This window comes from Xyrauchen texanus, chromosome 38, assembly GCF_025860055.1.
Source record: "Xyrauchen texanus isolate HMW12.3.18 chromosome 38, RBS_HiC_50CHRs, whole genome shotgun sequence".
Lineage (NCBI taxonomy): Eukaryota > Metazoa > Chordata > Actinopteri > Cypriniformes > Catostomidae > Xyrauchen > Xyrauchen texanus.
This window is the reverse complement of record NC_068313.1, coordinates 19506199-19533769: the sequence shown is the minus strand read 5'-3', so window position 1 is coordinate 19533769 and position 27571 is coordinate 19506199. Positions and strand designations below refer to the sequence as shown.

Genomic DNA, 27571 nt, shown 5'->3' with positions numbered 1-27571 from the left:
ATCTTATGTGTTTAAGACTTTTGCACAGTTCTGTAGTTTTGATCGATTTGTTAATGAATTCTTATTTTGAGTCAGTTCTTTTCAACAAATTGGTCAAATTAGTTGAAAAATCATCTTGTCAAGGAAAGAGGTGCTCTGACATTTTTAGTTATCTTTATACATTGAAAATTCTGTATGTATGGTTTAATTTTGGTTATGTCAGAAGCTTTGTGGGGTTGTCTTGAAAATAATGTATATTTCTCTTTTTGCTTCTGTTATAGTATGTGGTTGAAAAACAGCACTGCGGTGTTGTAAAACTTCAAAACATAAATGTTTTATATCACTGTAATGATAAAACAAAGGTCAGAGTGTTTTCTCTTCTTCTGTATATTTATTTTTACTGAACATTATGATTATAAAGTGTGTAAAGCTATGAGTGGTTATTAAATGGTAAATTACTTGTCTGGCAAAAAAGCCTGTGGGAAAATGATGAGATAATTTGAATCATTAGCCTAGTTCAATAGTTTAGCTGTGAACCAGACGTTTATGTGTTTGTTAGCTTTGCTCATGTGACATCTGCCTTTGATGTGCACCAGGGCTTGTGAAATCAACTTGTGAATTGAGTGTATATTGAAGATTAGCTTGAGGCATTGGGGTCAATGCCAATGAAAGTCTCTGTGCTCTTGATTCAACAGGTGGCTATAAAGATCATTGACAAGACTCAGCTGGATGCTGTAAACCTGGAGAAGATCTATCGTGAAGTACAAATCATGAAAATGCTGGACCACCCGCACATCATTAAACTGTACCAGGTAATGCCTTCCCAAACAGTTTCCTTAAAATAATAGCTTGTTAGCTTTACTTTTTCCAAATGAGTGATACCAAAACCCTGTGAGGGTACAATGGTACAGTGATGGTATTGGATGGTATTATCATGGTACTTTGATAAATACCATGGTAATGAATGATTACCATATCCGTGATATTTACGTAGTTCAAAAAGGTACTCAAATAATACCAACTTTACAAAGAACTTCTGTGGTGGTACTATGGTACAGTGATGGTAATACCGTATTTCTTTCAAATATGCCATGATACAGAAGTTCATGTACCTTGATCTGATGAAACGTCCAAGAAAACCATGGTACCTGTCCAAAATGATGGTAGTACCATGGTACCATGTCCAGAAATCTTTAGTAATATATATATATTGGTAGTACATGGTAATACAGTTTGGTATTAAAGTGCATGCTACTATACTGTCCAAAAAATGCATGGTAATAGTACCATGGTACGTTTTGGTTCTATATGTTAGTCAAGGTTTTTAAGAGCTCAGTGAATTTATACAGCATTTCACCTGAGCCAGTATCTCCAAATAGCCATCCATCAGGCCAAAGTTAATGGCTAATGGCTTTAATGTTCACATGGAATTTGTCAAGCTGGAATCAGTTTTCTTTTTAGCAGGAGATCATTGGCACTCTGGAGTCACACAAATACTTAGAAGATGAGATAACCTCTCTCCCAGGGTGACTTCACTTTTGCATTATGTAAGACTTCAGGTCACTTTGTTTTTTTGGTGAATAGCGCTTCGTTATTATACAACGTAATGGCTCCGGTCCATGGCTTGCCGTGTAATCATAGTGTATAATTATTTCCAACAGTTACTCTATTCAAACGGCATGGGTCAATTAGTCATTTCCTTTCAGGCTTTATAAACAGAGAGCTGCTCTGCAGGCCCCTGCTTTCTCATCTCTAGCCCCCTGTTTCCCTCTGCCCCATCTGCCACGGCTCAGGGTCCTAACACCAAGCAGCTGCTCTGCACACTCATGCACACACGCTTGTAACACAGCAGCAAATGTTCCATATTTACTGTGGCACTCTGCCTCTGTTCACATGTCATATGTTTGCTGCATTACAATGCAAGTTTTCTTGACATTTCATCTAGATTTACATTTGCTCTGTTCCAAAACCTAGCGAGATGCCTGTGGAGGCAGCATTTTAAAGGAATAGTTTATCCAAAAATGAAAACTCAATGTGTATACAGAACACAAAAGGAGATGTTTTTATGATGATCCACTTTCGTCTTTGCGATACAATTGCAGTGAATGGTGCCACACTTTAATGCTTAAATGACCCAAAAGTGGTCCTAAAACTTGTGCATCATATTCCACAGTTTTCTGAGACTGTTTTGGTGAAACCTAAAATTGAGACCTAAAATTAAGTCTTCAGAAAAATCTTAATTAATTCTAGGGTTGTCAAAAGTACTGGTACTTCGGTACCAAGTCAACACTATAATACGTAAAAGATTTAATGTATCAGTGTTTCTGCAGTACCTGTATTACCAACACTGACTCAATTCGGTACTGGCACGCTGTCAGATGCACAAATGGCTGCTTACAAATGCTCACATGCTTATTTGAACGCTTGTTTTGTGACTCTTTTACACTGAAATTGACAATTAATTAAATTTAAAATTGTGATATGTGGTAGTGTGATTATTAAACAAATGGATGCAATTTAATTAAACAAATATACAGTCTACATGTACTTTGTGCTGCAAAGTGAATGTGTGAAGCTGCTCATATGTTGAAAACAACCATGGCTTGACATTATCCCCTGCCAAATGTGGGTAGAAATCAACAGTGGCAGGTAATTCAGTCACCCTAACTAGCCACTTTGACTGGTGGCCACAGCCAAGCAAATTTAATTGTATTCATCACGTGTTCAGTGCCTTATAATATGCACAAAATACGCCTCTCATAACTTACACATGCATCTGTGCGGGCCAAATGAAGCATGCTTTCGCATGAGCCACCGCAACGCACCTCAGCATTCTCCAGAGATAAGATCGCCATGGACGCATGACGCAATTTTTGCATGCACCCTGAATTTTCTTGCCATGCATACTCAGAGTGCATGTGCCTCAAATTATTTGCATTAATGAGTGAGTCCATAAGGTGGCAACACTTACCATGAGCCATTGCTTTCACAAAAATGCACTAGATTAAACAACAGAGAAGATGGAACAAACACTGTGGATGTTCACTTCAAGAGCACGTGTGTGATGAGTCAGGAGATGCATGCATATTTATGACTCAAGTCTGAATGAATATTAAGACATCCTGAAGAGGAATAGTCCAGTATCTTGTAGCACTCGTAGCACTCATGTGGCAACCGCCTATGTATGCGCACACAGTGAAATGAAGTACATTTTGAAAGGTGAACGTTCTACTGTACGCAGACGCTAAGTGTTCGTGTAAAAAATTAAGGGCTTTAGAAGGCAGCTGCCTTTGTAGGCAGCATGCAGCGAGGCAATTTTCTTGGTTGGAACAGAGCAACAGTACAGTATTATGTGCACACTCATTTCAAGCATGTTATATTTGTCATATTCCTCATGCATTATTTATGTAGGTCTCCAGGCAGCATGTTTTGTTGGTTGACACTTTGTTCCCAATTCGTTTTGACAATAGCGTGACCCTTCCCTCAACATAATGCGTCGCACGACCAGTGGTTAGTCATATAAACAGACAGCTAACATAGTGTATAATCAACACTTCGCATGAGATCATTTGAGTTATTTCCAGCTATTTGCATATTTGGTAGCTGTTTGGGTGAAGTGCTTTGTGGTCCTTGTGCTCTGAACAGTTCTGAGATCACAGCTTCCATCAAAACAACTTTCTGGAAAAGGCAAGAGAATGTTTAGGAATTTAAAACATGATTCATATTCTGGCCTAGTTGTTGATTTTATTATTCAACCCTGTAATGCCTTTAAATGGCAAGAACATTAAATCCTCCAAGTTGATGCCAGATAAGGCTGATTTACACAACAGCCTCTCAGTACAAATGAGGTTGATGTATCAGTAAACCCCAATTTAATTGGCTGCATAAACGCCTAACAGTAGTGTTTATGTGGGACTCAGTGAAAGTATCTGAATCTGCTTCTCTTCTCTACATTTAGGTCTATTCATCTTTTTGTTTTGTTTGGCTAATTCTGGAGGCCTCCCACACATTGCTGGCTCTGACACTGCACTGTGAATCGAGCCTACGATTACACCAGCATTGCTGCTCTGATTCATATGTGTTTCATTATGCTAGCAACTGAATGAGATACTTAAGTTTTCATCTGCTGAATGTAGCTGTGATTTTTTTTTCATAGACTCACTCAACCTACTTTTTTTTTTTTTTTTTTTAAGAATTCTGAACCCACTCAATGGTTCATGTGTTATTGGATCTAAACTCAGCAAAAAAGAAATGTCCTCACTTTCAACTGCTTTTATTTTCAGCAAACGTAACATGTGTAAATATTTGTATGAACATAAAAATAATCAACAACTAAGACATAAACTGAACAAGTTTCAAAGACATGTGACTAACAGAAATTGAATAATATGTCCTTGAACAAAGGAGGGGTCAAAATCAAAAGTAACAGTCAGTATCTGGTGTGACCACCAGCTGCATTAAGTACTGCAGTGCATCTCCTCATCATGGACTACACCAGATGCCAGTTCTTGCTATGAGATGTTACCCCACTCTTCCAACAAGGCACTTGCAAGTTCCCTGACATTTCTGGGGGGAATGGCCCTAGCCCTCACCCTCCGATCCAACAGGTCCCAGACGTGCTCAATAAGATTGAGATCTGGGCTCTTCACTGGCCATGGCAGAATACTGACATTCCTGTCTTGCAGGAAATCATGCACAGAACGGCCTACAAGTCCTCAGTCCAGCTTCTCTCAGCCTATTGTGGACAGGCTGAGCACTGATGGTGGGATTTTGCAGTCCTGGTGTAACTCGGGCAGTTGTTGTTGCCATCCTGTACCTGTCCACCGATTGTGATATTCGGATGTACTGATCCTGTGCAGGTGTTGTTATACGTGGTCTGCCACTGCGAGGATGATCAGCTGTCCCTCCTGTCTCCCTCTAGTGCTGTCTTAGGTGTCTCACAGTACGGACATTACCATTTTTTGCCCTGGCCAAATCTGCAGTCCTCATGCCTCCATGCAGCATGCCTAAGGCACATTCACACAGATGAGCAGGGACCCTGGGCATCTTTCTTTTGGTGTTTTTCAGAGTCAGTAGAAAGGTCTCTTTAGTGTCCGAAGTTTTTGTAACTGTGACCTTAATTGCCTACCGTCTGTAAGCTGTTAGTGTCTTAATGACCATTCCACAGGTGCATGTTCATTAATTGTTTATGGTTAATTGAATAAGCATGGAAAACATTGTTTAAACCCTTTACAATAAAGATCTTTAAAGTTATTTGGATTTTTACAAAATTATCTTTAAAATACTGTGTCCTGAAAAAGGGACGTTTCTTATTTTGCTGAGTTTATTCTACTTATAGTTCTACATATAAAATACATGCACTGCAAATTATGTTTTAATATAATTTAAGTAAAATATATATTATGTTCTATTACTGAATCACAGGGCTGGGTAAAAATATAGATTTTCCGATGCATTGTGATCTTTGAACAATCTCGATATTGATTCTTAAATCCCAAGATTGATCTTTCACTCTACGTGGCAATCCTCTACAATGTGAGAAAATCACTCTCATATGCAAACAAATTTTGCGGTATATGTCACAAAATTTGATTAACCACTGGCTGGTACATATTCAGAATTCACTCACCTTGATTGTGTATATTGGCCAAGAAGTTCAGTACCGTGATCCTTTCATTGTGTTTTGAGAGTACAGCTTTGGTTTACTTGTTCTCTAAAACGTGTGTCCAAAGATAAGATCCACGATACCCATTTACACCTATAAATGTATTCAGAAATATACCCATATTAATAGAATCGAAAGCAATCAAATTGAGAACTTGTGAATCGGAATCGAATTGGGAAATCTTTATCAATACCCAGCCCTACTGAATGATCCTGAATACATTAGGTTACACCAACAAAAGTCATTTTTAATGTTTAGAGATGGTATAAATAATTCTTTATGGTAACAAATTGCACATATCCACACTTTATAGTGACTTTACACTTCATCCTTATGCAGGTCATGGAGACCAAGAATATGCTGTACCTAGTGACCGAGTATGCCAAGAATGGGGAAATTTTTGGTAAGTAATTTTTTTATTGTTGTTCATTAATGTTACCTGACCATGACCATCTATGAACACAATTTCACAAGTGATAATATTTCTCTGTTACTTGTTAGTACAAATAATTTGTTTGTATTCAGACACAAGGCAAAAATTTGGGGATTTAACAAAAATATCAGGGACATCATAATCCAAAATAAATTGATATATGGCAGTTTTGGCTGAATATTGAGTTATCTTCAAGATGGTTAGCAAATAATTACCCTGAATTCTCAAAGAAAGCCACTATTGACATTATATATCTGAAGGATTCCTGTGAAAGCTGACAGTCATGTTTCTTTAGGCAAATTGTATGCACTCATGTAATTGCCTGCCAGATCAGAACTACTTCTCTCTTATCAATTTCACTGAAAATTTATCCTGATTCCAGATTTCACCGACATGGTGCAAGTAAATTGTTCAGACTAACAGCTTGGTTTCTGGTGATCGTGACTAAGGTCAGGCTGAAATTAGCACAGATGAGACAAACGCAGTCTGTGTGAATAATCATCATAGTCACAAGCAACAGTGATAATGGTCTTATTCTGATGGATCTGCTGTCTTTCTCTCTATCATTTTGGACTGGATCTGACAGAGAGTCTGGACCTTAAAACTAAGAAAATTCAGACCAAAACTGAAGGTCACAGGTAATTAAAAATCACTTGTTGGGCTTGAAGGTGAAAGTGCTTTAAATGTAGACTATAACAGGTCCACTGACTGATCCCTTTGACTTTGTAGCAGCAGCTGCTGTGCACCACCTGTGAAAACTCACATAATCATCAGACATTATTCTTACATAATAGTGTGTCTGTGTCATAGTACACGGCAATGTGGTATGCTACCAAGAAATTGTTCCTACCCTGAGGAGTCATGTTTTATTTTGTGGGTTGTGAGTGCTTTGATGTGTTTTCTATAGAGAGTAGCCAACCCGATCTCATGACACATAATTAACATTGTGGCTATTTTGTGTGATTCAAACGATTTTGTTCGCGTAAACTCTTACCTGGATGTGTAATGCGGAAGTAAGCGTGAGTTTCACGCAGTAGGTGTGAAAATTGCCATTTCAAATTGGTCCAAATTGCCATTTCACATAACTGTATTAAATGTCAAATAGGATCTGATTGGCTGGTATTGCGGCATTTTTGCCTTCATTGTGGACAGACAAATGATTTCACTGTGGAAACTTATTGCATTGTGCCTGGTTAGGACATTATGTTTTAAAGCATCCTATGTTGTACAACAATGGGATTTTAAGGGGCCGTTCACAGTGAAACTGTTTTTTGTGTTTGTGGTTTTACATGAACTAGACGAGCATCTTTGACTGATGTGACACATCTCGCTGTTTTTCATCTCCTCAAGCAAGAACGCTACTTTTTTAGATGCAGTGTCAAGTTTAAAAGCGCTTCAACTTTTAAAAACACTCCTCGGTGCCTGGGTAGTTCAGCGAGTATTGACGCTGACTCCCACCTCTGGAGTCGTGAGATCAAATCCAGGGCATGCTGAGTGACTCCAGCCAGGTCTCCTAAGCAACCAAATTGGCCCGGTTGCTAGGGAGGGTAGAGTCGCTGTCGCTATAGTGTGGTTCTCGCTCTCTGTGGGGTGCGTGGTGAGTTGTGCGTGGATGCCGCGGAGAATAGCGTGAAGCCTCTGCAGGCGCTATGTCTCCGTGGTAACATGCTCAAGACATGCGATAAGATGCATGGATTGACATCTCAGACGCTGAGGCAACTGAGATTCGTCCTCCGACCCCCAGATTGAGTCACTCTCACCACGAGGACTTAGAGTGCATTCCAAATCGGGGAGAAAAGGGGAGAATGCACCTCAAGGCATCTGCGTTCTATTTGTTGCACTGCAACTAGCTCAAGGTTTGTTGTGAATGACACCTAAATATGTTTGTTTTTATGGATATATTCTTCATGAAAATTCACTTTTATCAACCTTCAGAGTAGAGGTTGAACAATTGTGGATTTGCAGATTAAAATATCTAAGGAGGTAAAAAAGGCAAAAACCTGATTAATTGGCAGATTAAAGTCAGTTTATAGAATGTTAAAAATATTTCTTTGACTTTGACGGTCCAAAATGAATAAAATCCCAGATGCAATTTGTTGTTACATCAAAATCCCAAAACTAACCAGAAAAAAATCAAATTTGGTGCACAACATAGTACTTTTAACTATAAACAAGTCAGAAAGACACTGGAAAATTTCTTATTTTGAAATGACAGAGACCTGGAAAAGCTTTTATATCCTACATATTCACTATAGTGAGGATTTTGTAAATATATATTAGATCAGATGAGGTTTAAAGGGTTAGTTCACCCAAAAATGAAAAATCTTTCATTATTTACTCACTCTCATGATATCCCAGATGTGTATGACTTTCTTCAGCAGAACACATTTGAAGAAAATAGAAAAATATCAATAGGTCCTTAAAATGCAAGTGAATGGAGATTTCTCTTGTGAAGCTCAGCATAAACATCATCGATATAATTCCAGCGGTTAAATGAATGCCTTCTAATATACTTCACTTTTTCCACATTGTGTTATGTTACAGCCTTATTCCAAAATTGATTAAATTAATTATTTTCCTCAAAATTCTACAAACAATACCCCATAATGACAACACAAAACTCCTGAATCTCACTGCACCACCAAAAAACATAGGCCATGTCTCCATCCTTCCATTGGCAACGACAGCAGGTGGGTGCGTCTTTAAGGCCAAGTCTATATAGTCTAGAGAGTGTCCAATAGAATCTATTTAGGATCTTGAATTATATAAGTTGCACCCTAGCATCTCTAGATACAGACTTGAAGTTTTTTAGAATCCCAGCCCACACACCATCCTCCAACACCAAATTAAAATCTTTCTCCCATAATCTCTTAATAGAGGTTAAAGCTTGGTCCCCCCCAGATACTGAATTAGCAAGGCGTAATACACTGATGCCCCATGTCCCTTTCTGAAACCAGCAACCACCTCTCCCAAAGTATCGGAGATCTGGGAATCCCAAAATGTTGAGCCAAAGAATCTCAACACTCTGTTCTCAATTAGGTCATTGAGTGTAGTAACCCCTCTCAAAATCAACTCTGACCAACAGAAGGGGGACTTATCAATACATAATTTTGGGTTCAGCCATATGTTCGAGGCAGCATTCAAATAAATGTCTGAATGAAACACTCTTTTGCCCATACCCGAGTGCAAATGCGAGATAACGGGGTGTAACTTAACTTCACCAGTTAGTTTGATAGACAGGCCCTGCAATGGCAAAATAACTTCTTGTTCAATACAAAACCAGGGAGGGGATCTCTCAGGTGGAAGCGACCAAAGAGCCAAATATCTGAGAAAGAATACATATTAATAATACAAAATCTTGTGTAGGCCTAGTCCACCTTTGTCAATCGGCCCATGTAATTTATTGAAATTTACCCTGGGACGCTTACCATTCCAAATGAAGGACTTCGCTATGCTTTCAAATTGCTTGAAATAAGAGAGGGGGGCATCTACAGGGAGTGACAGTAGCAGGTAGTTGAATTTTGGAATTCAATTCATTTTAATAACATTAACCTTCCCAATTATCGATAAATGAAATGAAGCCCACCTGACCACATTGTTCGAAAATCTTTTTATTAAAGGGTCGAAATTAACTCAGACAAATTTGTTGGAAATAAAATACCCAAATATTTAATGCCCTGTTTGGGCCACTGGATTTAGCCCAATTGACTTTGTATCCTGAGAACTTGGAAAAGTAATTAATAATTCTGTGGAGGCAAGGATAGATCTAGTAGGGTCAGAGACAAATAACAAAATTTCATCTGCATAAAGCAGAAGCTTATGCCCCACACCTCCCACAATCACCCCTGGAAAATCATCCTCCTCTCTTATCGTGGCTGCTAATGGTTCCACGGCAAGACAGAACAATAATGGGGAAAGTGGGCAACTCTGCCGGGTGCCCCTATTCAGAGTAAAATCATCCGAAATTAATTAATTTGTTTGTACCGCTGCTACAGGGTGTCTATTTAGTAACTTAATCCAACCAATTAATGTACTCCCGAACCCACACATTTCCAAAATCTTAAAAAGATAATCCCATTCTACCATATCAAATGCTTTTTTGGCGTCAAGTGAGATGGCAGCAACTGGAGTCTGATCATTCGCCACTGACCACATGATATTGATGAAATGCCTAATGATATCAGAAGAGCTATGGCCCTGAATAAACCACATCTGATCTATATGTATAAGAGATGTCATAACGTTATTTAATCGGAAATCGACTAGCCAAAAGTTTTCACAAAATGTTTACATCTAGCTGGATCAGGGAAATTGGATGGTAACTTTTACACTCACTTGGATCTTTGTCCTTTTAAAGAATCAGACTGATCCGAGCTTGTGTCATGGTTGGGGGAAGCTTCCCATTCTTTAATGCTTCTGTGTGAACTTCTAGCAAAAGTGGACCCAATTCTGTAGCATAAGATTTTTAAAAAATCAGCTGCAAAACCATCTGGCCCCAGAGCCTTGCCAATAGGCATGGACTTGATTACCTCGTCAAGCTCCTCCAAGGTTATCTCAGAATCAAGATAGTTTTTTTGCTCAGTCGTCAGTTTAGGGAGTTCTAATTGATCCACAAACTTTCTAATATCTTCATCAGTAGATGAAGACGTGGAACTATATAGATCAAGATCGAATTCCTTAAAAGCATTATTAATATCACTGGCTGAGGTGAATTTTTCACCACCAGAAAATTTCACACAGGGAATGGTAGAAAAGACTCCCTCTGCTTTATATATCTAGCTAAAAGCTTCCCTGCTTTGTCCCCCAACTCAAAATATGAGTCTTACCCTGAAAAAACAAAATTGCACTTTCCATGACAAAATAGCATTATATCTATATTTCAATTGGGTCAATTCTCTGAGGCATCAGGCGATATACGGCCCTTCATCTCTGCCTCTGCACTTTTAATATTCCCTTCCAACTCCACGAGTTCTTGTGCTTTTGTATTTTTTAATGAATGAGGCATACTGTATTATCCGACCCCTTAGAAATACCTTAAGCGCTTCCAAAGCCACACCCACAGAGGATACAGAGGACCAGTTGGTCTCCATATAAATACTGATTTCAGTCTTTAACATTTGTTGGAAATCTGGGTTTTGCAAATGGGATACATTAAAGCACCAACAAGGTGATTTATTTTCCTCTGTATGCGGCAAAGTCTATAAACTCACCATGGCGTGATCTGAGACGAAGATGTTTCCAAATGAGCAATCAACTACAGATGAAATGAGGGACTTGGATATAAAAAAAAAATCTATTCTAGAATATATTTTATGAAATAATGAAATGAATGTATAGAAATAATCCACAAATCAAACCCCTGCCAACAGGAGTGTCTATTCTCAATCTGGCTGGGAACTTCAGAATTTTCCGTCAGTGCAAAAGTTTCTTTAAGGAAAAGTGTTATTCCACAGAACAGACTCCAGCCCCTAGGCGGAGCCAACGCAAAAAGAAACAAAAATGGCGCCCAAGTCAATCCACTTACATGAGAAACACCCATTGATTGTATGAAAGACTTGGTGCTTTTATGCTTGTTTCGGACATGTGAATACTTTGTGACCGTCCTTCATTTCTATTCTCAGTCTGGTCGGAAACATCAGTGCAAAAGAGATCTTCTGTTGATGTAAATGTTTCTTACACTCCTTGAATCTATTCTCAAGAACTTCAAGCTTTCCAAGAATGTGTTCCAAATCAACTTTGGTCATGGGCGGATTAGCGGATAATTCCCTCTCCGATGACTCCAGATAATCGATTTGTTTCTCAACATCTTCCATCACCATAATCAATCAACATATTACAGCGAGATTCTCCTAATGAGCAAGAACCTTCACTAATATCACCACATGTAAACGATACCGACAAATAAAAAAACAAATAATAGCACATGTAAAGGGCATGTTACTTTAAATGTATAGTTTACCCAAAATGAATTATGTCGTAATTTTCTCACGCTCATGTTGTTCCAGACCTGTATGACTTTCTTTTTTATGTTGAAGACCCAATGAGATATTAGACAGAATGACAGCCTCAGTCACCATACACTTTCATTGTATGGAAGAAAAAAAAAACTGATTATATCCAAGTGAATGGTTGGTGACAGTGTCAGTCCCTAACATTCTGCTAAAAATCTATTTTTGTGTTGCCCAAGAAAGTCATACAGGTTTGGAACAACATGAAACAAAGTCAATGAGTAAATTAAACAGAATACATTTTTGGGTGAACTAGACCTTTTAACTGACATAGCACGTCAAGTACTTACATGCCATTCTTTATCTAGATTACCATACAGCATGATTTTTGTCTGAACAGTACATATTAAGAGGCTGGGTTGTCCAACGATTGTGATTCTGTTGCACAAGATTGTTATGGAAACTATACAGCATGTCATCGCTATCTAGGTTAAAAGTCTCCAGTTGATCCCAAATTATGAAACATACTTTTTAAAATTGAACTGGGCCATTTAAACCCATTAAGTTCAAGTAATATAGGCTTGCAACAAACAAACAGATCAAGTCACTTGTCATTGGTAGCTATGTTTCTTTCAGTGTAATCCAGACTGAACGTGGCTATACTAACATAACAGAAGCACTCACTTCAATCAGTTAATCTTCACAGGGGAAAAGGCGAGAGGTGAGCGATAGAGCAGCATTTGGTTTTGTAAATTGTGCAGGGTTCGTTCCCCTGTAGAGGAGTTTGACTACAGAAGCCTGCCACAAGAGCCTGTCTGCTCCACCAGCATCGTAGAGCCGAGCGGAGCTGCAGCTTTACAGGGACCTGGAAACTGGGTCAACCTCGAATAAGCAAGAGCTGCCGAATGAACATGCAAAGCATGAGAGAGAGTGAAAGCTAAGGGACATTGATTAGAATTTTGGAAATGGGGGGGTGGGGGAATATAGGCCATGCATAATTTAGAAAAACCCAGAGTTGGAGAGAAGGTTCTATTTGAAAGGGGAGGACTTGTTAAAGGAGTCTGATCAGTCTTGACACCCGTGTCTGCCCTCAGCCTCTTGATCCTTGCATTATACAACACCCCTCTGCTCTCTTTCTAGACTGTCAATTTTAGGATTTAGCATTAGTGATGGGGATGTGTGAAAATGCAGAATTTTTATCTAGAGCATTTCTCACTCGGGTCACATCAACACTGATCCATTTTCATTTGAAAACTCTTCTCCTAGTTTCTTAAAGTCATTGTTTTCCAAAGTATGCAGTAATAGAGAGCGAAATGCTCAGTTGTTTTTACATGTGTTAAGACCTGCAGAATTTTGTATTTTGTTTATTGAAAATAGTTTTATGTATTTTTGCAGAACCACTTACATGTTTTTTTTGTACATGATACCATGGTAGTTCCATGGGTTTTTTGACATGTACCGCATTTGCGTCATGTACCATGGTTATTTTATGGTATTATTTGAAGTACCATGTAAATACCATTTCAAGTACTTTAAGTGTTAACCAGAATTGCAATTCTGACGTTTAATTGCTTAAACGTGTACACTCGTCTATAAAACCTAAAATCTTAAAGAATTTTTTTTTAACTGCATTATTTGTCAACCCATATGAAAAAGTAATTGGTATAATGTCTCAGAAAAGTGAAAAAAGATAGACAATTGTTTGTAGCTCACACTTAGATTGATATCTTGTTATCTAATTCCAAGTGTGGCTAAAGTGTCCAGATATTTTTTGGGGCTACTGTAATGTATTTTCTGTTCACTCTCACATGGCTAAGAAGAAGGATAAATACATGGAGAACGTGCACATCAAGCATATTTTACACAGGCCTAAGGTGCCTGGTAGGCTGGCACCAAACTGATATTTTGTTCTGTTGGCCAAAGTCTGCAGTGTTTGTTAAAATGGGGGTGATTACAGCCAGTTGAGTTGTATAGTGCAGAGTGTATGTGCGTCTTATCTGAGAGCTCATTCCTGTTGGCCAATTGAGATGAATATGAGTCATTCCAATATAAGGTGTGTTTTTTGATTAGCAACATGGCACCAAAGAAGTTTTGTCAAAACGGAGCACAATTTCAGAATGTTGCACCCGGTATCTAATCAGATCCACGTCAGTTTTCTCAATGTATTTTAAATTCTCCCAGCCATCTCTTAAGTCTACTTTACTTAAATGTGTGTGTGTGTATTATGATGTTAAATAGAGGACTGCAAAGAACAATTGAATGCCGTGGCTCAATGTTAGCACAGAATTTTTTTCATTTGTCATAATTTATTCCAGGGCTTAACGGTAAGAATTTTGTTTTTGTTGCTCTTGACAGGACCACAAAAAAATTATGAATTGCATTTCCAGCCATGTATTTTTATGTGTCATATATTTTCTTGAAAACAATGATACAAAATCTACTGATTTCATTTTAATTTTAACAGATGCTTCCAAGATTATCTGAAGTCCTTTTCGCTACATCGACTAAACATCATCTTCGTTAGCGAACTAGATAACATTAATTTAATGACATATTTAAATCAGCAGAATTTGCAATATCACAGAAAAGAAAATGTTTAAAGTAGGGCTGTTAATTGATTCAAATGGTTTAATCGAATTACTGATGTGCCAATTAATTAATATAAATTTAGCACATATATTAATATTTGCTGATAACAAATAACAGTAATTCAATATAATTATTAAAAAATTATAGTTAGATTGAAATAATTATGTTGAATAGTACAAATATAATAATTCAGATTATTAAAATGCATTAAGTAATTGTGGGAGATGAGTAAATAATTGATTATACAATACAAATAGTGGCTTTAGTTGGCAATATATTGTTTATTTCCATATAATTAAACATAAGCCTATCATTGGCCTACACAGCAGTCCATACAGTTATTTCATTTGTCAGTATCCTAGAGAGGTTTATTATAAAGACTTTGATAGTTTTGGATATTGCCCTCTGCTGAATCAGGTCCTACTTGCATAATATGTTTGAAAGCATTATTTTTTAATATAATTAATTGCACTGAATTAACACTGTAAATCAACAGCACTAGTTTAAAGCCAAAGTGTGTCATTTATGTGCTACTAGCGACATTAAACTGAATTTTTAACAGTTTTCAGATTCCAAAAAACAAACCAATAGTACCAACCCAAACTCGCGCCAATGTTGCTGCGTCGTACTGGATAGGCCACTCCAACAAACGTACTGTTGGAGTGTTTTAGTAGTGACACAGTGTTACACTTTTAGGTGAAATTAACCTACAAATGGTTTATTTATGCTGTAGTTCACTTAAGCTAGGATTCAAGGAATTTTAATATCAAATGAACACATCAGCTTTACGTTTGCAAATCTGATGCAATATAAACAAATGTGTATGGCCAATAAACATAAAATGATCTACATCGCTCACATTGGCGCCAAGCCATCCTTATTACTGAGCCCAGAATTCAAGTGTATCCTATATTTTTACACATTAGCCCTATACATACAGTTGAAGTCAGAAGTTTACATACACTTAGGTTGAAGTCATTAAAACTCATTTTTAATCGCTCCACAGATATAATATTAGCAAACTATAGTTTTGGCAAGTCGTTTTTCAAACAACTGTTTACAGACAGATTGTTTCACTTTTAATTGACTATATCACTATTGCAGTGGGTCAGAATTTTACCTACATTCATTTAACTGTGCCTTTAAGCAGCTTGGAAAATTCCAGAAAATTATGTCAAACCTTTAGACAATTCGCTTCTGATAGGCTAATTGGAGTCAATTGGAGGGGTGTCCGGTGGATATATTTTAAGGCCTACCTTCAAACTAGGTACCTCTTTGCTTGACATCATGGGAAAAATCTAAAGAAATCAGCCAAGACCTCAGACTGGTGCACTTCACAAAATAGATGGCATCATGAGGAAGGAAAATGATGTGGATATATTGAAGCAACTTTTCATGACATCAGCCAGGAAGTTAAAGCTCTTCGCAAATGGGTCTTCCAAATGGACAATGACCCCAAGCGTACCTCCAAAGTTGTGGCAAAATGTTTTAAGGACAACAAAGTCAAGGTATTGGAGTGGCCATCATAAAGCCCTGACTTCAATCTGATAGAAAATTTGTGGGCAGAACTGAAAAAGTGTTTGCGAGCAATGAGGCCTACAAACCTGACTTAGTTACACCAGTTCTGTCTGGAGGAATGGGCCAAAATTCCAGCAACTTATTGTGAGAAGCTTGTGGAAGGATACCCAAAAATGTTTGACCCAAGTTAAACAATTTAAAGGCAATGCTACTAAATACTAATAAAATGTACGTAAACTTCTGACACACTAGGAATTTGATGAAAGAAATAAAAGGTGAAATTCTTCTATTATTCTTTATTATTATTCTTCTATTATTCTGACATTTCACATTCTTAAAATAAAGTAGTGATCCTAACTGATCTAAGACAGGGAATGTTTTTGCAATTAAATATCAGGAATTGTTTAAAACTGAGTTTAAATGTATTTGGCTAAGGTGTATGTAAACTTATGACTTCAACTATACAGTAAGCTATACAATTAGTCACTAATACTGTATGTGCACAGTGAAATAGGTGTCACAACAACAAAGTGTGAACACCAAATAGACTTAACCTACTTTCTAAAATAAGTACGTGGACACAAAGTGGTTTTTATATTGTAGCCCTAAATATTTTGTCTTCCTTCCAATTCTCACACAAACGCTTCACATCAACTGTTCATTCGGGTATAATTTGTGATGTAATGCTAGGTTAGACAAGGCAATTCTGCGATCACAACATGTGGTCTCTTTGCAAATAAATGTATTTGAGTGTTTCTGCTGTTTGAAAAACAACTTGTGTAGAGAAGGATGCCTTAAACACACTGGCATGTACACACGCTTACTCTTGCCAGCCCAGCTCAGTGGAGTATGGAATGCAATGTGTGAGGACTGTAGGTTAGGCTTGGCCACGGGCCAAGGGCCAGGGGCTGACCCAGCATTCTAGGGTGTGGTGACCGCATGATTACACCATCCGGGGGGATGTTTACCCTACTCACACACCACAGACCCTCCATTATCGTGGCTCATCAATCTCTGCCCCTTGCCGCACCACACCTCCGGAGCCTTTTCCGGTACAACGTGTGGTTATGGTTGTTGTCCAGTCAAATTTTATTGTCACCCATTTATGTACCCTATATTAAACTTTTGATGCTAATGACTAGTCAAAAAAGGTTAATAATGTTGACAAATTATTCAGATGTATAACTTGTCAACATTATTAACAATTTTGGATGGTAGACTATATAGTAAATGTAAACTAATTTAAGCAAAGTGGCGTCAGGGCCATGGGTGGGGTAAATGGTGTAAATGAGCTTCAACAGGTTTAAACTACAGTACCCGTTTAGAGTGGGGATTTTTTAAAGACCCCATTAGTTTTTTCAAGTTGCTTTGAAGCCATGTCTAAGCTAGTGTAATCCTAAAAATGTCCAAAATTAACCTTAAAATGTATTTTTCATCTAGGATAATGGACCAAAATATTGATGACTTTTCTTGCAATACACAGATTTTTGTCCAGTCCAATACTCTCTAGGATGATCATTAAGTGTTTTCATGGTTAATTAATTAATTGATTGATTAATTAATCAATTAATTAATTGGGCAAAGTTTAGAGAAGTGATTGTTTTTTATTTATTTATTTAATATTTGTTAACCCCATCTTCTTTTTTTTGTTCAGATCATTTAGCCAAGCACGGACGGCTGAATGAACCAGAGGCACGGCGTAAGTTTTGGCAAATTCTGTCGGCTGTCGAATACTGCCACAATCGTAATATTGTTCACCGGGACTTGAAGGCAGAGAACCTGCTGTTAGATGGACACATGAACATCAAGATTGCTGGTAAAGACTGTCAAAATTACACTCTCCTTCACTGTAGCCCATGTAATCCACAAAGATATCATCATCAGGTTTATTCTCCAAACACAGTGTTTGACAAATCAGCTTTTTGGTCAAAAGTCTGTTCTGATAGGGTCTAGGGATGTGCCACGGTTGTCTACTAATCAACTTGTCATCCAACAACTGACTAGACGATTAGTGGGGCATAACATTAACATTTTTAGTAATGGTGGTTTAATGGGAGGCACAATTCTCAAATAAACTTCTTGGAGAATTGTTTTTGCGTGCATACAGCTTAATGTGCTTAGAAGTCCCACAAGTCTCTGTTGAAGGTCCTTTTTCTTTTATTCCTCACACCAATGCACTGTCAGGCTGTCATAAACTGGCTGGAGCTATGGTCACTCAAAGAAAGGTCATCCGTCTTTTATGTGCTACTTCAAAACAATTTTGTGCCTGTGTCATAATTAAAAGAAGAAATTTTGATAAAGCAGATTATACTGTGAAACTCTTATCTATTAAAGAAATATTCAGTATTCAAGTTAATCTCAGTTGACAGCATTTGTACTGTGGAAGTGAATGGGGCCAATCCATAAACGTTCCTATACTCACTGTTTCAAAAGTATTCCAAGTCCAAGTTGTTCCTTCCTGAAAAGTACAAAAGTTCAACAGCAGCTGTGGTGCAGGTCAATTGGGTTTAATAGAGAAGACACGATAACAATGATGTTGATCCATGAAATATCATAGATAATGCCAAAGTTTTTTCCTGACCCAATGATCCTAATGGAAATTTAAAGAAGCCTAACTCTGCAATAATCTGTAGCAAACAGGGTGTTTTAACCCTCTGGGGTCGACGGATGCGCCGGTGCGTCCTGCTGGATTTTTCCGTCATTGCAGAACATCATAAAGTTTCTGTCATTTTTGGGCATACCGATAAGTGTAAGACATCATTAGATGTCTTTGGGGGCATTTTCTGTTAAAATTAAGCAAGGTGCACATTGAACGCAGTTCTTTTCTCGGCTGGCAAAAGAACCCGGAAGTGGTGGAACAGATCATTTGTTTGTAAACCGTAGGTTGTAACAAGTCCTCTCCTCCAAGTCAGAAGGCACTTAAAGCTTGATTCCAAGTCTGAGTCATTATTGTTCAAGTCCAACACGAGTCATGAGTCATGAGTAATGTGACTTAAGTCAGACTCGATTCCCAGTCCTGAACTCTAGTAATACAATGCTGTATGCTTAATTTCCTTGCAAGTCAGTGCATCATAAATTTATGACAGATTAAAATGAGAAAGTATGAAACAAGAGTGCACTGAATTGTATTTGCTTCATCTGTTTTCTCATAATTCATGTTGGATTGTGTCTCTCAAATGAGCAAACCTGTAGGAGTGGGAGAGCTCCCAGAGGTGGGAAATTATTAGGAAACCCTACCAAAAAATGTATTATTGGATCCCGAGAGATTGTTACACAAACAACCTGAAATCCAATGCACTGTATTGTACATTACGCATGTTCACAGCGTAACAAAATTAAGAGATCCACAGCTATTGACCTCAGTAAAAGCTTTTATTTAAGCAACACAAAGATCAGCTCTGCCTGGATGAAAATATTGGAATAGCAACTGTCCCAAACTTCAGGAATTAAAGGGATAGTTCCCGCAAAAATATAAATTCTGTCACTGCCATGTAGTTCCAAAGCTGTATGACTATTTCTTCTGTGGAACACAAAAGGAGATTTTTTTTCAATGTATCAATTTTGAATTTAATGGAAGAAGCAATGAAAGTGGAGACTGGGGCTAACATGCTGCCTAACATCTCCTATTGTGTTCCACAGAAGATGGAATATCAAACAGCTTTGTAACAACATGAGGGGGAATAAATGATAAACTGATTTTAAATTTTGGTGCAAACGATCCCTTTAAGCTTTGCAGCCAGATGAGATTGAGTGATTTCTGTATTGAATGTTGAGTCTCTGAACTGCCTGGAGCATTGACGTCAGTTCCCTGTTTAGCATTCAACCCATGAAGTGGGTCAGCTCAACTGATATGGACTCATCATCCCGGCTTCTTACATCACAGTGACAATGCAACCCCCCTATGGCTTTTCATCTTTCTCTTGAGCTTCATGTCTTTGTTTTATGAGGCCACAAAATGTCTCCTAATCTCTCACTACTCATTGGAAATCACAAAAAAATCAGCTGATTATACATTCCATTAATAATTTCACCCCAAATGACCAAACCCATCCTAATAAATCACTAGTGAGTAGTTTAGTCGCATTGTTCATGTAAGAATTATGGGTATGCCTTTCCACGCAATGTAGTGGTGGGAATCAGTTGAACTTATGCAGTTAGCCAAATACATTTAAACTCAGTTTTTCACAATTCATGAAATGTAATAGTAGAAAACATTCCCTGTCTTAGGTCAGTTAGGATCACTACTTTATTTTAAGAATGTGAAATGTCAGAATAATAGTAGAGAGAATGATTTATTTCAGCTTTTATTTCTTTCATCACATTCCTAGTGGGTCAGAAGTTTACATAAATTTTATTAGTATTTGGTAGCATTGCCTTTAAATTGTTTAACTTGGGTCAAACTTTTTGGGTATCCTTCCACAAGCTTCTCACAATAAGTTGCTGGACATTTTGCCCATTCCTCCAGACAGTGTAACTGAGTCAGGTTTGTAGGCCTCATTGCTCGCACACACTTTTTCAGTTCTGCCCACAAAATTTCTATAGGCTTGAGGTCAGGGCTTTATGATAGCCACTCCAATACCTTGACTTTGTTTTCCTTAAGACAATTTGCCACAACTATGGATGTATGCTTGGGGTCATTGTCTATTTGTAAGACCCATTTACGACAGGCTTTAACTTCCTGGCTGATGTCTTGAAAAGTTACTTCAATATATCCACATAATTTTCCTTCCTCCTGAAAAAAGTTTCCTTACCTTGTGTCGCCTAATACATCTGTTCCAGCTGTATTAGGCAACACGTAGCTGTACAGAGAACAAACCAAATTTAGGGCAGACTTGAAACTAGCTATAGCACAGGATTAGACCCCTTTCTTGCATTCAAACACTACTGGACCAAGCGCAATTCGAATGCAAGCATTTCGAGGCATATGTTTATAAGTTTCAAACTACATTTAACTTGACACAGCGACCTAATAAATGCTGTGTTTGTGTCGCAACCAAAGTGAGATGCTCCAAAAGTGTCCGTCTGATGCATGTGTACATTGATGTGTCTTCAAAAAAGCCTTTATAATAAACCTCTCTAGGATATTGACAAATTCAGTTACAGCTTATGTTCAATAATATTTTTTTCTAAGGTCTTGGCTGATTTCTTTTTATTTTCCCATGATGTCAAGCAAAGAGGCACTGAGTTTGAATGTAGGCCTTAAAATACATCCACAGATACACCTCCTATCAGAAGCTAATTGTCTAAAGGCTTGACAACATTAAAAGCTTAAAGGCACAGTTAACTTAATGTATGTAAACGTCTGACCCACTGTGGTATAGTCTATTAAAAGTGAAACAATCTGTCTGTAAACAATTGTTGGAAAAATGACTTGTGTCATGCACAAATTAGATGTCCTAAATGACTTGCCAAAACTATAGTTTGCTAATATTTAATCTGTGGATTGGTTAAAAAATGTGTTTTAATGGCTTCAACCTAAGTGTATGTAAACTTCTGACTTCAACTGTATATCATTATCTGAGTCACAGTAGAATAATATGGGGTCTGTTCCAAAACTTAGTGTGATGCCTATGGAGGCAGCATTTTAAGACATCATAGGTGCTCCCGACCCAAAGGCTGTTCCTGTATCTTAATTATACTGCCTCCTAATATTTCTCATTTTGGCTAAATTCTAATGTATTATCCTTCCTCAGGCAGGAGATCCCAGAATGCACCGTGATGAGCTTGGTGGAAAAAAAATCCAAGATGGCGGAAAAAGCAAGATACATTTTTATTATAAATATACTGATTACAAGTATTGCTAAAAATGTATTTAATATGATAGAAAACAGACTATTTTACAAAAACAATCGAGTTTCCAGTGTGCAGCATGTGAGGAGCAATATTTGAATGACACATGGAGTTGCTGCCTATGTAAAGTGTTCCAAATCTTTCTCTTATGAAGCCTCATTTTAGTTTGGTTGCTGCCATAGAAGACAGCAAGGTAGCTCAATAAGATTTTGAACAGACCCATTGTTGACCCATTGTTGGTGTCCCATTGCTACCAGAGTGACCTTTTGTGGCCAGTGGTGGCTCAGCAGTTAAGGCTCTGGATTACTGTTCAAAAGGTCGGGGGTTCAATCCCCAGCACTGTCAAGATACCAGTGCTGGGGCCTTGAGCAAGGCCCTTGACCCTATCTGCTCCAGGGGCACTGTTTCATGGCTGACCCTGCGCTCTGACCCCAGCTTAGTTGGGATATGCGAAAAACAACTGCATCTCATTGGCTATGTACCTGTACTCTGCACAATGACAATAAAGATGAATCTCTTAATCTTGTGGATCCCTTTCTTCAAATATAGTGTATTGTGATTATATTGCAATCTTTTTCTCACTTGCTTCTTATTAATTTTTTTGGACTTCGGTATTTTAGCAACAAGTGCTGAACTTCCGGCTTTACTTCATCTTAGAGCCATAGAAGTAGCGTGAAGCATAGGCGTGTCAGTAAAAAAAAAATACAATGTGAGGGAATAGCGTACCTTTGTTCCAGCATGTTTATCATTACTTGAAAACCCTTGCTGTCTAGCTATATGGAAGATCTGTATGAACATCCTTACAAAATAAATAAGTTATAGATTACTTATTTTATTTCATCGTCTTTCACAGTTGGTCTGAGTGATGGTCAGTTTCTTTAATGAAACATTTTACAAAAAATATTGATTCTTGTTTTTAGAATATCATTACAGTATTGTGAGGTAAAACGTTGTGATACACTGAAATATAAAATTTTACTTCACCACATTAAAGCACAGGCGGGGGATCCCGTCATCAGTCATGCAGACGTCTGAGCATAACACCTTCCAACAATGAGCATGCACTTGCAAACAAATACTAGGCAATAACTTTTAAGGAAAGTTGACCTTTACCCATCAGTTTTTTTTTTCTTTGCCTCAGAACCATATTTGGCAATCTCACTCAACAGTCTATGACTTCAGGCAGTTGTGGCCATTGTATCTAATCTGTGAGCATTTTGCAAAGCTCGTCCAACCCATTAATACCAGCATGGTCCACTGAGCCCTTTTACAGATACTGTTCAGGCTACCCTCTGTTCCTTCATTGGCTGTTGTCAGTGTGGCATGTTATACAACATTTGCTAGCAGAGTATGGCAAGTAATGTGGATGCCATGTGGCATAGTGCCAAGCCCATAGGCTGTCACAGAGTGGAGCAGGCATTTTAAGTGACATTACATGTGTATATATATAGTGTGATCTTTTCTCGTAATTCACACAATGAATGTGTGACACAATGTTTGAAGATGTCCCTGCACTCAAAAAATATTTTAGCTTATTTTAAGATTTATACATTTCAATTTCATAACAAAATTCCATCAAATTGAATTGTGTAATTTTTAACAAAATCAAATAAATAAAACTTTAAATATTTACATGAATACAATATTATTTTGTTAAAGATTATTCCATTCAATTTGATGGAATTTTCTTATGAAACTGAAATGTGTCAATCTTAAAAGTATTTTTGTGTTTATTTGTTTTTAATGTGGATGTCTTCAAAGTGAGGCTTTGCCAGATTAGACTCATTGTGTTTGACACACTGTTTGAGGACAATGTTGTGCGATGACATACAACAGACTTTATTGTATAAGTCTATTAATATTACTACAGAGAAGTACAATAAAAAAACTCTTTAGCTCTTTAACCCAGAGGCGACATATCCCTATGAGAAAACATTGACCTGTCAGTAAAATATAATCAATGTTGTAAAGAAAACTTCCCCTGTATTGTCCCCCTAAGTTAGTGATCTATTCCTCTGAGCACAAGCATAGCCAAGCCTGTCTGCTTCATTTTTATCTCAGAAAGGCCTCTTTCTCTTTCTTTGCAGATTTTGGCTTTGGAAACTTCTTCCAGCCAGGAAAGCCCCTGGCCACATGGTGCGGGAGTCCTCCATATGCAGCCCCGGAGGTTTTTGAGGGACAGCAGTATGAGGGACCCCAGCTAGACATCTGGGTAATACAGTTCTGCAATGATCTAACAAGCAAGTGTGTCTGTGCAGGTTCACACTGCAGTGTTTGACTGTAAATGATTAGTGAGTCAGCTGACGGTTGTTTGTGTCACCACCTATTCAACCTTTGATAGCTTGGCTGACGTCAAAGCACAAACCAAACACCCTGTGGTCCGTGTGAGAAAGATAGACATCAGATCATGTGAAAGCTCTATTGCTCTGTATAAACTGCCATTAAGTGTATGCACCTGTACATTTGCACAGTTAGACTTTGTGCATCTTCACTGAACTGATCACTCGTTAAGGATAGAGATAAAGTACCGGTACTCGTACTATGCGCTATTTTTATTTTAACAGGGTTCCCATAGTCATGAGAACACTGAATTTTAGAAATGGGATTTCCAGGCCAATAAAAGTCATCAGGTTTTTTTTTGCTAGCTATGCTGAAAGCTCTAAAATATTTCACTCTTTGTGAGTGCAATCCCTATAAAAATCTATTTTTATTATTTCTTATCCTGTTATCACAAAGGACCAGTAAAGTAAGGATGGGGAACCCTCTTTTTTTGGCTGGTGCTTCCCATCTTGCTTTTTCTTAGCATCTTGTGCAATGAGTCACATTTTAACATGGCATGTCATGTAAAAATAGTATAAATCTAAAATAATACTAAATATACAATGTTATACAAAAAAGATTTCTTTGGCCATTGCTTCACATCTCGCTTTTTTTCAGCATCTTGCCCCATGAGCATAGGGTTTTATGATTTCATGATAAAAATAGTATAAATATAAAATATTAATAAATATACTATTTTATACATACAAAATAGTAATGTAGTAAAAAGATTGTATGAACATTTTGAATTGTTGTACATGCGTGTCAGGCGGACATTTTTCGCATCTTGCTTTTTTCATAATCTTGCGCCATGAGTATCAGGTTTTAATATTTCAAATAAAAAGGATAAACAGGATAGGGTAGCTAGAATAAATATAAGATTATAATAAATATACTAAATTCTAAAATCGTAACATGGTTAAAAAAAAGTATAAATATTTTTTAACGTTGTGCATATGTGTCAGAGGGACGTCTTTGGCCTTTGCATCGCATCTTTCTTTTTTCAGCACCTTGCGTCTTAAGGGTTGCAATTTAAGATGGTATGTTATGTTAATAATACTATAAAAGTAGTTAAATCACTTGAGTTAGTTAAAATCTACAAATGCATCTCATGACCCCAATGCTCCATTCCATTCAGTTGCGCTCTGTCTAGGTGTTTAAAAGGTAGAACCCTTCTTATGTGAACGCCGTGATTCTCTTCAGAGCTTAAATTCCTGTAAGAACGCAAGGTACAACCGGAAATTATGCCGAAAAAAAATTAAGAATTAGGCTCTTTTGTCTTTGGCCCTCATATAGATGTCACTAGATTTTGATCAGTGGGAAATTGAAAATATTTATTTTCACCATTAACTATTGAACTGATGCAGTATGTGTGTTCCTGCAGAGTATGGGGGTGGTCCTGTACGTGCTGGTGTGTGGGGCCCTGCCCTTCGATGGCCCCTCTCTCCCCATCCTGCGACAGCGTGTTCTGGAGGGCCGATTCCGTATCCCTTACTTCATGACAGAAGGTGAGACTTTCTCCTTGCCCATGAAGCCGCCAACAAGAAAGCTTTTCTGGTGGCGGTTGCTGTTTTTGCACGAAACTCAAGCCTGGTCAAGTAAAACATTCCATAACTGCTTGGCTACAGTTTGTGTGCGTCTGGACTATATAAAGGGAAATGGCTCTAGCTTGGAGACCTTGAGCAAACCTTTGAAGTAGGGATGGGTCACAATGATCGACTAATGGTCCAACGAGCAAGGTTGGTTAGTTTATCAAGTCTTTTTCTCGAAAGCGTGTTGAGGTAAATTTAGTCCAACTTTTAAAAATGCATCATTGATTTTGAAAATCTGTTGTTTTGCACATATTCTCATGACTCTTTGAAATGAATCTCTACCCTCGTTGAGTAAACACAGCAGTCAATAATCACTCCACTGACTTTTTAAGGCAGACTCACGCAAGCCATGAATGGCAGGATTTTGAATGAGAGAGAAAGATGAGAGTGTGTGAGGCAAGGCAGTTAAGACCATCTTGATGGCAGGGAGGCAGTTCGTAGCTGACATTGAGAGGGTGAGGGCGGTGGGCCGGTTTGTTGTAAGAGTTAGAATGTCACATTTAGTCATTCTACACAAGCTTTACTTACTCTGATTAAGCACAGATCAAGTTACCCAAGGAAGAGCGAACACACATTAACCTACTACTCCAGCCAGGATGGCCCCTGATTTGGGAGGAAGGGGTCCAGTGGTAGGGGTCAGCTTGCTTTGTTCTGGACATTTAAACAATTAAGCCACGTTGAGAATTTTCGATTGTAATTCAAGCACTTACAGGCCTCCAAGTGAAGCTGAGCACCATTCCTCCAAATTAGAAGAACAGTGTGTGCTTTTCCTTTACATTTCCTTTTTAAATACTCTCATCACACAGGATTTCACCCCTGCAGTGTACTCACTCCACCTTAGCATATATTCAGCCAAGATTCATAGCACCCACTAAACACCATACAGCGAATACAACACAGGCAGAGATTATGAGAGCCTGGTTTGGCATTTAGGGAATTTTGGTTTATTTGTCGATACAGGGAAGTCACAATGTTACCCATGAAGGAAGAGTGCATTTCTAGAATTATACAAGCTATTTTACTGAGGACTCGAGACAAGACGGAACATTCTGGAATTTGTTTCCACTGTAATGGCAGTATCTTCTACAACATGTAGGAAAACTCTCATTTATTTAGATATACTTAGGGGCAGTTTAGAACAAAGGCGTTCTTGCGCTTCAAAAGCTGGGCATGGCACAAAAAAAGAACCGAACGCGTGTCTCGAGAACGTTTTAACAGTAAAGGTTGAAGTTCATTTTTAAGTTGATATGGCATCTAAAAATGCAGTGTTCCTGCACTAGACATTCTTCCATGTAAATATAAATTTTTGTGCTAATCCTGTATTTACAAACAGTTGTGAGAAAATAAGTCTGTGAACATTTTAGAATTTTCTGGATATCTGTTGAAATGACTCCTAGAATGTGATCTGATCTTCATCTCAGTCATCCTAATCACAAGTTTTATTCAGGTGGTTACATACAGACCTATAGAGTGTTGAGCTTGAGGTCAGTCACAGTTCAGTCAAGTTTATCAGGTCAGGTTCTGTTTAACCTCCCCAGAGATTTAACAAAGGAGGTCACAGTACTACTGGAACAGTGTTCTGTAGGAAAAAGTTGATCTTCATGATAATTATACACTGAGAAAACAAAACACTTCATACCATAACATGATGGATTGAGTGAAATGGCATGGAACTGCTTTGAACAGTGAGGATCATGAGGATCATGATGAAATGAGATTCTACAGCATCTAAAACTGA

At 37.9% G+C, this 27571-nt stretch overlaps 1 protein-coding gene across 1 annotated transcript in view; it reads left to right on the top strand.

The window, feature by feature from the left end:
• Positions 1-27571, top strand: part of LOC127631622 (serine/threonine-protein kinase SIK2-like) — a 53352-nt gene that overhangs the window by 2102 nt on the left and 23679 nt on the right. The window contains exons 2-6 of the mRNA XM_052109885.1: positions 675-791; positions 5984-6047; positions 17787-17948; positions 24010-24134; positions 25626-25749. Of these exons, the coding sequence (XP_051965845.1) occupies positions 675-791; positions 5984-6047; positions 17787-17948; positions 24010-24134; positions 25626-25749 (592 nt within the window). The remainder of the gene's footprint in view (positions 1-674; positions 792-5983; positions 6048-17786; positions 17949-24009; positions 24135-25625; positions 25750-27571) is intronic.